This window comes from Dermochelys coriacea, chromosome 9 (genome assembly GCF_009764565.3).
Source record: "Dermochelys coriacea isolate rDerCor1 chromosome 9, rDerCor1.pri.v4, whole genome shotgun sequence".
Classification (NCBI taxonomy): domain Eukaryota; kingdom Metazoa; phylum Chordata; order Testudines; family Dermochelyidae; genus Dermochelys; species Dermochelys coriacea.
This window is the reverse complement of record NC_050076.1, coordinates 104,764,001-104,777,244: the sequence shown is the minus strand read 5'-3', so window position 1 is coordinate 104,777,244 and position 13,244 is coordinate 104,764,001. Positions and strand designations below refer to the sequence as shown.

Here is a 13,244-nt window from a genome sequence, read left to right as displayed (position 1 = left end):
TTTAGTGACTCCATGCAACTGCCTGCACTCCTTCCTTCATGATGGGGTTCTGTGTGGGCCCCCCCATTCCTTCCTTCCCCCAAACCAGGGTCCCATATTCCCTCCCTGCAAGAAGTTCCCCATTTCTTCTCCTTCCATAGCAGGGGCACCCATTCTCCTCCCATGCCAGCAGCTCTGTGTGCACGCCATTTCCACTTCCCTCCATGTCCTCCGTTTTCCCCACGACAGGAGTTCTGTGCGCCCTCATACTATGGTCCCCAAATCTCTCTATGGTGGGAATCCTGTGTGCCCCTAGTTCCCCCTATGCCAGGCGCTGTCTTCCTCTCATTTTCTCCCCTCCCCCTTGCTGGGTCTGCGTTTCCACCTACGCCATACCAGGATTCCACAATTTTTCCTAGACTGCCAGGGTTCTGTGCATCTCCTATTCCATGGACTGTGTGCATGCTTCAATTTTCCTTCTCCCCCCTTATTATTTGTCTGGGAGATAAGTCATTCAGGCTGTCAACATGTTAAACTCTACTGGAACGGCACGCAGAGATGAGACACAAATATTTGGTTATACTGGAAAGTATGAATGAGTGCCATTCAACCAATCTAATCTATGAACAATTGCAGAAGTGCTTGAAGCTGTGGTTCTGCTAAACAGATAGTAAGGGCTCTGTGTTCCCCATATTTCACTTTTCCAATTTCCCCAAAATCAGTAGGGTTCTGACCACTGATACCTAGGACATTCCCTGGGATTTTGAAATTTATCAGATGCAGCATTCACAAGTTATTGCTTTACAAACATACACAAAGAAATGTCATCAAGTGTATGACCAACTAAGTCTCCATAGCTGCCATCCTACAGAAGACAGCAGAACAGAAGCTTGTTATACTGTACAGCAGATCCATTTAGACAACGACTGTCTGGCAAGCTGTCAATCAGACATCCATCCCCAGGCCCATCTTCAGCCAACACTGGTCAGGTTATTGTGCTAGACGCTCCCAGTTTTAAGAAGAAATCGTAAGAGTGGTCTTTGATGATGTTGGCTCTCACCTTGCCTCATGAGCATAACTTGATGCTCATGGCGAGCTGCTTCCATCTCCATTTCCAGCTTCTCTCTTGCTTCCTTGATGTTGCGGTCCACCTGTTCTTGCTGCTGCTTTTCCATTTCTATTAGAGCCTTCCAGCGCATGGCATACTCATACTCAAAAGAGCCAGGCTGTGCAAACCTAGGAGGCTGTTCACGCTCCCTGAGGGAGGAGAGGGAGACAAGAAAACTTGAGCAAAGCCAATGTGGAAAATAAAGATTCATACAAATGAAATATGAGAGATTCTAATTAACACCTACAAAGGGGAGAGATCAGCAACACACTTAGAATATCTTATCCAAGAAGCTGCCATCTTGTCAGCCTGACAAAGAAATAGAATTCTCTCTGCAATAAATGGGAAGCTGCTCTTTCTGCATCTTCCCGTTTTCCAGCAGAGGACCCTATCTGAAGCATTGGCATGTCATCTCCCCAGAAAAGACCTGTCCAATTCATTGAAGGAAGAAACTAAAAGGTAATCCTAATTACTCTCCGCCCTTCACCCACCCACCTAACTCTCTAGTGTAGGGGCAACTCCTCATGAAAACTTCAGCTACCTGAACAGAGGTGGTGCTTTCTAGAGGCATGCATAAATTAGTAAAGAAACACATATTTAGGATTAGGAGAAGAGAGAAATGTACTAAGGCAATAAGAAGAGCTTTTTACTAGCTTGTGAGGATGCATTCTCCCAAGGATTAAGACACCAATCTCTTGAATGGGCCACCACTAACACCCCTCTTCCTTCCCTAGTGGACACATACTTGTGAAACTGCTGGTTTTTGATGACCAGTTTCTCTGGCAGTCCTTCCTCATCATCATACTGGTCCATTGGCTCCACGGTGACAGGCCGAGGGAATCTGGAAAGAAAAGAGGCCACACAATTTCAGTGTTACCTAGACAATGGCTGCACTGCAGGCCAGCTTCTGTGTGTTTTAATTCTAGCTTGAGCTATAAAATACTGCTCTCTCTCTACCAATGAAGTTTCAGAACAACAACAAGTCCTAAGAAAACCATCTAAGACAATTTTCAGAGTAGCAGCTGTGTTAGTCTATATCCACAAAAAGAAAAGGAGTACTTGTGGCACCTTAGAGACTAAGGAATTTATTTGAACACAAGCTTTCATGAGCTACAGCTCACTTCATCGGATGCTAAGACAATGACAGCCAGAATACAAGTGAAAGCCATCTTCACACCCAAGTTATATATTGGTACTGTCTGGGTTTTGAGTGTGACTTGTTTGAAATTGCTTCCACAATCCCTTAACAACATAAGAACGGCCATCCTGGATCACACCAAAGTTCCATCTAGCCCAGTATCCTGTCTTCCGACACTGGCCACTGCCAGGGTGCCCCAGAAGGAATGAACAGGTAATCAAGTGATCCATTCCCTGTCGTCATTCCCAGCTTCTGGCAGACGCTAGGGGCACTATCCCTGCCCATCCTGTCTAACACCCATTGATGGACCTATCCTCCGTGAATTTATCGAGTTCTTTTTTGAACCTTGTTATAGTCTTGGCCTTCACAACATCCTCTGGCAAAGAGTTCCACAGATTGACTGTGCATTGTGTGAAGAAATACTTCCTTTTGTTTGTTTTAAACCTGCTGCCTTTTAACTTCATTTGGTGACAGCTAGTTCTCGTGTTCTTTCTTTAAGGCAGCTACTTCCAAGTCCTGAATCAGCCAACGATAGTTACTAAACAAAGTTGTGATACGAGTGAAGAAGATTTCCAAACAGTCTGGGCAGAGTCCAAAGACCCTCCAATTGTAGCCCAGCTGTAGTGCACCATTGGCCAGTCCCAGACATAAACTGGAGAGGCTAGTACAGAAGAAAAGAAGAGATTGAACAGAACTGAGCTGCTTTCTGAAGGTGTTTGTGTACTGATCTCAGCGTATCCTAGCAACGGAATGAAAGGTGCCATCTCTAAATCTTCTGGAGCAAGGGAAGGTATGGCAAGGATGATGGTAGTGAGGGATAGGAGCAACAATAAAATGTTACATAGAAGAGTAAGTGGATTATAAATCAAACGCAATATACCCTAGGCTTTAATAACTGCTGTTACCAAAATAACTGACTTTTTTAAACCCTCATCCCCCTCCCCCCCAAAAAGGGGGGGGGGGGGGGAAACAGTCAGCTCAGCACTCCCCCAAATAGCAACCCAGCCTAACCAAAAGCATTGGAGCGATGGGCCTTGTACCATACATAAACGGTCCAACTCACTGGCTGTTGGGACCAATGGGGCAAAGCACATTTCAGATTTAGTTCCACTCTTAAGAATGCACAGTCACTCCCAGACGGACATTGAAATCTGCAGACCTGATAGGTGCCCCTGGAATACTCAAGCATGGAGGCTAGCGTGCTCTAGCCAGAACAAATGAATGAATGCACGGACACACACAATCTGGCCATTTAAACAACAAACTGAACCTATGCCGGCTGACAGGATTGGGTGCAACATTCTATCACAGAAGTACCCACTGCAAAACAAAAGCCCATTTCCATAATCAATTCTGGGGTGATCCAGACTGCACACTTAACATACACAAACTTTATTCACTTGCCAGCAATACTTTAATAGGGGAGGAATAGCTGCTTCTTCTTCAGGACTACTTGAACTGCCCAAAGGCGGCTTTGTCTATGAGGAACCTCAACAGCAGCAGTTCCCAGATTAGCACACTCAATCCCATGGGCAGTCTCCAGGAAGCAAGGTGGTTTTGAACATAAGCCTGTGCACAGATTTATTCTAACATGGCCCAGATATGAGACAGGAAGTTTGTCATTATAGAACCTTATGTTTAAAGTACATACTGCCTTCTGCCCCATACCACACACAGCTCCACTCTAGTGTTAAAGCACCAATGTTTCACAAGCCAGCACCCGCCTGGCCAAGCTGTGCACTTTCCAGAACAGCACTTCTCACCCTCCTCACTTACGTGGTTAGCAGGAAAGACCCTTCACTACATCTGTCCAGAGCTTTCCTAGCAGCAGGTTTCCCTGAAAACTCCACAATGCCTTTCCCAGACGATCTTCCTCTGTCATCCACAATAACCACAGCCCTTTCCACCTGGCCGAACACAGAGAAGGCTTCCTCCAGGAGCTCATTTGACACAAATTGAGGCAGGTTTCTGACAGTCAGTGATGCACTGTGGCATGCAAAGCGCACTCTTAGTTGCTTCCCACGGAGAGGCATGTTGTCTAGTTCTACCTTTGCAATCTCGGCTAGAGTGCGAGTTTCCTGAAGACAAGAAAGTTATCATTAAAATTTGCAATGCAGTATGGAAACACGTTTCTTACCACAGAAGCAGAGGACAGGGTCACTAGCCTATCTTTCCCTGGACAAGTAATACAGGAAGAAGAACAAAGAACTCTTTGTACCACAAAGGATGCCTTAGTAATGTTTGTAATAAAATAAAGTTGTCTGACCATTACCCAAGGTGCCCGTTAAACTAGTTCAGGGAGCACATGTGAAGTTTGGGAAGAGAAGATAAAAAGAAAGCAGACAACATCAGGTACAAAACTTAAAAGGAATGTTGCAAGGATTACAGACAGTAGCTAGGAGTTAGTTAAGCACACATCAATGAATAGCACTAGGATCACAGTGAGAACTGCTACTTTCCTAATTCTTCCCAGTAGTCTAGTCGGATGATTGACATAGGAACTACTCAGTATTTGAAAGTACAAGAAAGGCAGGAGTCTTTCAAAATCTTAAGATACATTACCTGACTAATGACTTATGGGAAAATATGCAAACCTGTATTAAAAATACTCATTATCTCCATAGTACTTTAAAAAGCTTCCAGCTTCTCACCATGCTGCCCATCTTGTGTTTCAAGACAAGAAAGTGTCAAGATGGTTCCTTCCTGTTTGACGTTCAATATAAGCAAAACACTTGTATAGGACTCAAAATATAGGTTTTGTCACAAGAACAGCTGTTACCCCAGTTTTACATCTTCCTTTCCTAAATAGGATGCCAAGATACTAGTTTGGAGGATGAGCAAGACCTTATTGCCATGTCTGAAGCAACTGTCTTGAAATAAATTAAGTAGCCTTGTTTAATCCATATAACTGCAAGGCAGCTAACCTGCTGTATAATTCAAAATATTAAAAATCTAAGAACCAATTGGTTCCAATGTATCCCATACTTCAGATCACCAAAATTAATTTTAAACATCTATTTGAAGATACCAACTCAATTAGTAAAATATGTGAACATGGTTACCATTTCCAATGAGCACCACTCTCCTAATGTCAGAGCGCTAACACAGGACACCCCAAAGGAAGCAATAATGACTCACCAGCCTGATAAATCCAAAGCCTTTGTCCTTGTGTATGAAGACTTCACCTGCCTTCCCATACTTTTCAAACAACTTTCTCATCTCCTCCTCAGTAATATCTGGGGGCAGGTTCCCCACAAAGAGGCGGCTCCTCTGGGTGAATGTCTTTTCACCAGGTTTCCGGAAATTCTTCAGGTCAATAGTGAGGCCTTCATCTGAGGGGAATAAGGTACACAGTCGCTCTACAATTGGGGGGATAAATTCCACTATGTTACATCACAGCGAGCATAAAGACATACAACAACAGCTAACTCCACCCACTCACCCAAGTCTCAAACATCTCCAACCAATTCCATAGCAACAAGGAGACAGTATTTCAGCATGGGCCAACATTCTGATGAAAGACGAAGTTTGCAAGAACTGCACTGCTTCGTAACAAGGCATCGGCCACTATGTGAGGCAGATCCCAAAGTGGGAAGTAGGGACCTTGGAAGAATGCAGCAGCCTTCCTAACTTGACTACTGCGTCAAAAGATGTTTAGCAACTCTTACTGTGGACTATGTTTGACACATGGACTTCAAGACCACAGCTGAGCTATCTACAGAAAAGCTGCAGTGTCATAGGCTGCTAGAGGATTATCATCCTGTAATGAATTCAGAACTCAGTGATTCAGAACAAACAAACATTCAAAAGATACTTACATTAATAAGTCTTGCCTAGTACAACAGATGCACAAGGGGGAAAAAGCAGATAACCTTTCAGCCACCTACAGCCTGGGAATGCACTAGAAAGATTCTGGAACCCAGACCCTATCTCCAAGCTGGACAGAAAGCAGCTGGAAGCTATAAAGCAGCAATATGGATGGGACCTCAGAAAAGTCAGCAAAGTTAGTCACAAAGTCTACAGTCAAGTAACACTCAGTGGCTAAAACAGAACCAAAAAGCCAGCAAATTAATGATAAATCATAAAACTATAGTGAGGCAGGGAGTATGAAAGTGCACAGACACTACAATGGTGGAAAAAAAATATGGGAAATGCTCAGGCTTATGGTCTCAAGCAATTATCACAAAAATGGTATTTTGAGATGACCCGTAAGAAGCATGAATAGGGACTTGATCTCCCATTGTCACTATTTAGCTTTTAATGGGTGAGACTAGAATGCAAGGGTAAAACTATCCCACTCTAGTGGGGAGAAGACTGGCCAACCACTATCACACACTCAACTTGAGCAGCTCTATTTTTTATAACACTTATGTAGTAGATTCCACATTCAAAGCAAAACATAACTATCAAATTAACTGATTCATCAATGTAACCAGACACCCTCCCCAGTCACCTCTAAATGACAGCTTCAGACCCTCACCACTACATGCTTCTGAATCATTAAGTTAGATTTGTTAAGGCCCCAAAGGTCATTAAACTCCACTTCTTCAGCTCAAGATCACCATCACCAAAACCCAACAATTCCATAGAGCTCCAGCCCATATTGAACAAGGGTACACGTCAGTGGATTGGACTTACTGGCACAGCAACCCTCACTGGTACTATTGGCCTTCTGATGCTGAAGTCTCAAGCAGCCAAGTCAAGAGACCACCTCGCTCAGAAGTTTCAAAATGATGTGTGATTTGATGAGTGATTGGGGAACCCTATAACAACCTTCCTACTAGAACTGCATCTATGCGGACAGCAATTCTATCCCACCAGTACCTAGGAAGGACTGTGCTAAGTGGTCCTCTGGTACAGCTTTGGGAAGAAGGGTGAGGGTGAGAGAAAAGGAGGAAAGAGTGCCAGTCACAGACAAGCCACCTCTTTCTTGTAAAATCCACAGTGGTGACACTGGAGGATTGGAGAGATTTGCAGTCCTCTGGGCAGTTAGATTTACTGGAAGATCCTATAAGCAGCAAGGAAGAAATCTTTGAATGTGCACATTAAGGGCCTGATTCAGAAGCACTCAGCCCCAAAAATCTCAGTGAAGCCTTTGGGAGCAACCAGCATTTAACACATTTGAAAGTCAGGCCATAAGAGCAGAACTGAACTGACTGAAAGCTTAATCTAGAACGCAATCTCCTCTTCTTACAGATTTAGTAAAAAGCTCTGCTTTCATACCAAAAAGAACGAATATAAGTGGGTTATTCATGGGGCAAGGATTGGGAATAAAAAAAATCCAGAGGAACATGACAGCAGAAGAGGATCCAAACTAATCCTTTCTCATGGGATATCAGAGCATCTCAAACAGGGAAAGAACCTGTGACAGTTTAAAGTGAAACTTAAGTCAGGGCCTATGCTGATGGCACTTTAGCAGCCCAGAGGGTTACAACAACCAAGATTGACTTGTGTAATCTACTCACTCTGGCTGTTGGCCTGCTGTCCATTAGCAGGAATAGGTGGCTGCTGATGCTGTTGCTGATGCTGTTTTCTTGGAGCATGGTTCTGCTTCTCCATGTTAAAGCCTTTATTGCCTTGCATTTTTCCAACCTGAGAGCAAATACATCATTGGTTATATATCCTCAAAAGTACAAACCAGCAACTGCCAATGCACACAACACTATAGCTACTTTCCTGGGCACAACCACAGACATAATCATCAGAACAGAAGCATTTCCAGTCTCTGCAACTCCAGACACCTGGGGGAAACAGACAATATGAGGAAAAGTGCAATTTGAACATAGTACATCTGATTTAAATTAACCTGTGTAGCCAATGATATTTCCAACTAAAGTGCTCTTTCTGACCTACTAGCCACATAAATACTATAAAACCAAGAAGAGATCCTCCTTTAAGGGAAAAGTTAACTTAAAATCTAGTTGGTTTTAAGTCCTGCATCCGAGTCCTAATGCCAACCTATGTAGTTATATTTTCCTATTTTTTAAGATCATTTCTCTCATGTTGCTGTGTGAAAGAACCACATACACAGGGGAAAGTGCAATACATGTGAAGCACTCTCAAATGCAAAAAGAAAACTGAAAAAATTCTCTAAGCATTCAATTCTAAGAAGATGTATTCCTTGCAGCAGTAGCAAGTAAAAGAGTTCAGGCAAAGGTGATTTTATGTTAACCATGTCCCTTTTTTTAAGTACATCAGAAACAGGAAACATGCTAAACAACCAGTGGGGCCACTGGACAATAGAGATGCTAAAGGAGTACTCAAGGATGATAAGGCCATTGTGGAGAAACTAAGGGTATGTCTTCAACAGCAACATTAAAGTGCTGCTTGTGTAGTTGCAGCATAGCACTGGGAAAGAGCTCTCCCAATGCTTTAAAAAACCCACCTCCTCAAGGGGAATAGCTCCCACCACCGGGAGTACGTCTCCCAGCACTGGTGCACTGTCTACACTGGAACTTTACAGCGCTGAAACTTGCAGTGCTCGGGGGTGTGTTTTTTCACACCTGTAAGCAAGAAAGTTGCAGAGCTGTAAAATGCCAATGTAGACAAACCCTAAATGAATTATTTGCATCAGTCTTCAAGGCTGAGGATGTGAAGGATATTCCTAAGCCTGAGCCATTCTTTTTAGGTGATAAATCTCAGGAATCGTCCCAGATTGAGGTGTCATTAGAGAAGGTTCTGGAACAAATTGATAAACTAAAAAGTAATAAGTCACCAGGATCAGATGGTATTCACCCAAGAGCTATGAATGTACTCAAATGTGAAATTGAAGAACTGCTAGTTGTGGTATGTAACCTATCATTTAAATCAGCTTCTGTACCAGATGACTGGAGGATAGATAACATGACACCAATTTTTAAAAAAGGCTCCAGAGGCGATCCTGGCAATTACTTCAGTACTGGGCCACCTAGCTGAAACTATAGCAAAGAACAGGATTGTCAGACACCTAGATGAACATGATTTGTTGGGGAAGGGTCAACCTGGTTTTTGAAAAAGGAAGTCATGTCTCACCAATCCACTACAATTCTTTGAGGGGGTCAACAAGCATGGGCACAAGGGGATCCAGTGGATATAGTGTACTCAGATTTTCAGAAAGATTTTGACAAGGTCCCTCACCAAAGACTCGTAAGCAAAGTAAGCTGTCATGGGATAAGAGGGAAGGTCCTTTCATGGATCAGTAACTAGTTAAAAGACAGGAAACAAAGGGTAGGGACAAATGGTCAATTTTCACAATGGAGAGAGGTAAATTATGGTGTCCCCCAGGGGTCTGTACCAGGATCAGTCCTATTCAATATATTCATAAATTATCTGGAAAAAGTGGTAAACAGTGAGGTGGCAAAATATGCAGATGAAACAAAACCAATTAAGTCCAAAGCAGACTGCAAAGAGTTACAAAGGGATCTCACAAAACTGGGAGACTGGGCGACAAAATGGCAGATGAAATTCAGTGTTGAAAAATACAAATTAATGCATATCGGAAAACATAACCATACACATAAAATGATGGGGTCCAAATTAGCTGTTACCATTCAAGAGAGATCTTGGGAGTCATTGTGGATAGGTCTCTGAAAACATCCACTCAGTGTGCATCGGCAGTCAAAAAAGCTAACAGAATGTTGGGAATCATTAAGAAAGGAATAGATAAGACAACAAAAAAATATCATATCGCCTCTATATAAATCCATGGTACGCCCACATCTTGAATTCTGGATGCAGATGTGGTCAGGCCATCTCAAAAAAGATATATTGGAATTGGAAAGATTTGAAAAAGGGAAACAAAAATGATTAGGGGTATGGAATAGCTTCCATATGAGGATAGATTAATAAGAGTGGGACTTCTCAGCTTGGAAAAGAGACAACTAAGGGGGGATATGATAGAGGTGTATAAATGATGGGTGTGGAGAAAGTAAATAAGGAGGTGTTATTTACTCCTTCTCATAACACACAAATGGGTCATCAAATGAAATTAGGTTAATTAGGCAAAACAAAAGGAAATCTTTTTTCACACAACGTAGAGTCAACCTGTGGAATTCTTTGCTAAAGGATACTGTGAGGCCCAAAACTATAACAGGGTTCAAAAAAAGAACTAGATAAATTCATGATGGATAGGTACATCAATGGCTATTAACCAAGATTGGCAGGGATGGTGTTTCTAGCCTCTGTTTGTCAGAAGCTGAGAATGGGCCACAGAGGATGGATCACTTGATGATTACACCTGTTCTGTCCATTCCCTCTGAAGCACCTGGCATTGGCCACTGTCAGACAACAGGATCCTGGGCTAGATTGACCTTTGGTCTGACCGAGTATGGCCACTCTTATTTTATATATATTATGTTTAGTGACTGTTATTTTGATGGTTACTAGAACTTTTATAAAACAACCGGACTTAAAAAAACCACCAAAACCAGAAATATTTCCCCTGATGATACTGTTTGCTATAAGCATCTGTGCAATCAGCACAGTGTTTAAAAAACTGCACCATAGTACTTGTTTAACTCAAAAGTTATCTTGGGTATCCACGTTCATTTGCCACCAATTACTTCCATACTAAGTTTGCTCCATTAGAAGTGTTGGAGAGACCTAGATTCCAAGCTGGTCAAAGTGGCTGTAAGGTAACCAGACAAGTTATATGTGTAATCATTACACAGCATGCTCAAACTATGCACTCAGTCAAAAGAGGTTATTTTACTCATGAAGCACCAACACATTGTACCTAGGAGCTGCAGACAGTTCAAATATATACAACAAAAAATAACAATACTGGAACTAAAACCTGGTTAGCAGTTTTTAGAATGCATAGGGCAGAATGAATTGCAACTTCAATAATTCTCCCTAGCTAGTGCATCTACGGAAAGTAAATGTGTCGGGGTGCGGGGGGGGGGGGGGGGGGAGTGTCAATGGAGGCAGGAACATGAGGGGTAGAGGGCTATGCAAAGCGGTAAGTTTATATGCAATTACCTAAAGAAAGAATGACAAGCGGGGTACTGTGCCTACAAGAAGCATAAGAGGAAGTAGTAAAAAAGCAACATGTAATTTGTGAAGCCACCAAGAAGCACTGGCACAAATAAAATAAGTTGTTTATTTACAGTTAATTGAGGAGCCACACAAAAACAACCGGGGGAAAGTTCGTGGAGGACAAGGAGCGGGAAAACAGGAGGGATTAAGGCAGGTTTGCGATGCACCAAGCGGGAAGAAAAGGGCAAGTGTGTGTGAAAGCTAGCGAGGCTGGAGGAGAAGAGTGAAGAGCGGGCCGGGCGGCACGGCAGCCAGGGAAGGAGCAGCTACCTGGGAGCGAAGGGAAACGCGGGGGGGGGGGCACACGAGGAAGTTGCACCAGTTTATCCCGAAGGGAGACTTTAAAATGAAGTTGAACCGGTGCCGCTTCGCGTGCAGCCAAGGCCTCCCGCCCGCGCGGCGCAGCCCCGAAAACGCCGCGTGGGCCGCTAAGAGCCGCTGCGGGAGGCGCCTCAGCCGGACACCGCGGCCTCGCCGCGCGGGCCCAGTAGGGCGGAAGGCTGCCGGCAGCCGAACCCGCAGGAGCCCGCTGCGCCCGCGGACCGGCTCCGCCCGGAGCCTCAGCCCCCCGCGCCGTCGGGGAGCCCGTCCGAAGCCCGGGTGCCGCTCACGGGACGCCCCCGCCTCACCTGTTCCTGGGCCCTCGCTCCCACAACGGATCGCGGCCTTCTCGCCTTCTAGCAGCCTAGAAAAAAAGAGCGCGTGCGGCCGGAAATCGGACAGCCTAACCGGCTGCCCAAGGGCCGCCCATGTTGCTACCCCATTGGCCAATCTTCTCTCCACACTTTCCGTTCAGTGGCTCATAGCAGTGCCAATCGCAGAAGGAATGGAGCAGGGCGGGACCAAAGACAAGATCGCGCCTCTATTCGGAGTTTATTGGCTGAGCAGTCTTCGCAGCCCGCGAAACTAGCTGCCACTCATCCCCTCAGGCACCAAGCTTAGATGAGAGGCGAGGTAGGGACAAAGGAACGAACAAGTCAACCCCGGAGCGTGCGCAGGCGCATTGAGATCGGCATCTGCGCAGCGTAAAGAGGGTGGCGCGGCTTAAAGAGACAGTGCTGCGAACGTTGCTGTCAGTCCGCCACAGCGAACGCGGGGCCGGCGGCGCGGCTTCGCCCGCCTCGAGCCCGCTGCCGCTGAGCTGGGACCCTTCCTCCGGGCGCGAGCAGAGGGGGAGGGGGCTTCCCCGTCCCGGAGCCCACAGGGCAGCCCCCCGCCAGCTTCGGCCGGCGGCCCCTGCGTGCTGTGGCCTGAAGCCGCGTGGGGCGCCCTGACCGCTGGGCTGGAGGGTCGGGGGTGCCTCGGGGGTGCTGGGCCGCCATGGTCCCCGGGGAGCGCCGCCGTCCGGGGAGCGCCCGGCCCAGCCTGCCCCGTCCCGCCCGCTGGCTCTCGGCCAGTTCCTATCCTGCAGCGTGGAACAGCTTCGGCTGCCAGGAGGGGTTAGGCCCCGGGGGGCTCCTGGGAGGCACCTCCCTCGGGCCCGGGTTAGGCCTCATCCCTCTCCTCCTGGGCGTTTGCTACTGGCTCGCTGCGGGGACTCCTGCTCAGCAGGCTGGCTGGGCATCTAGCTCTGCTCCTGCATTGCACGGGGGCCCGGGCACCCATCAGAGGGTTCCGGATTCCACTAGGTGGCAGGGTGGGTAAAGTCAGGGTTTGCAATGTAGATCCTAAATCCCGTTTGTGGATCTAGCTCCCATTTACCCAGCAGCCAGGGATTAAATACCAGCCTGCCTCAGAGAGCTCAAAGTTGAGTGGTAGGCAGCAGGTGACACCCACAGATACTAAGGCCAAAAGAAAAGGAGGACTTGTGGCACCTTAGAGACTAACACATTTATTGGAGCATAAGCTTTCGTGAGCTACAGCTCACTTCATCGGATTGTTCATCTAGCCTAACCCGAGTAACACAGGCCATTTAATGTCACTCAGTATTTCCCACTAGAGCAGATCTTTTTAGAAAAATACCCAGTCTTGATTTAAAGACTCCATGTGATGGAGATTTGACTG

General features: G+C 45.7%; 1 protein-coding gene across 9 annotated transcripts in view; it reads right to left on the bottom strand.

Moving 5' to 3' along the window:
- Nucleotides 1-12,318, bottom strand: part of NONO (non-POU domain containing octamer binding) — a 39,959-nt gene extending 27,641 nt beyond the window's left edge. For 4 of the 9 annotated variants that reach the window (XM_043492858.1, XM_043492857.1, XM_043492859.1 and 1 more), the window contains exons 1-6: nucleotides 11,870-12,026; nucleotides 7,691-7,817; nucleotides 5,364-5,584; nucleotides 4,002-4,303; nucleotides 1,833-1,928; nucleotides 1,040-1,236 (exon numbers count right to left, since the gene is read on the bottom strand). In XM_043492858.1, the coding sequence (XP_043348793.1) occupies nucleotides 1,040-1,236; nucleotides 1,833-1,928; nucleotides 4,002-4,303; nucleotides 5,364-5,584; nucleotides 7,691-7,808 (934 nt within the window). In that variant the 5' untranslated portion in view covers nucleotides 7,809-7,817; nucleotides 11,870-12,026. Of the gene's footprint in view, nucleotides 1-1,039; nucleotides 1,237-1,832; nucleotides 1,929-4,001; nucleotides 4,304-5,363; nucleotides 5,585-7,690; nucleotides 7,967-11,869 lie in introns of all 9 variants that reach the window. The other 5 variants (XM_043492855.1, XM_038416227.2, XM_038416230.1 and 2 more) reach the window with 5 other exon arrangements.
- Between the last annotated feature and the right edge of the window lie 926 nt (nucleotides 12,319-13,244).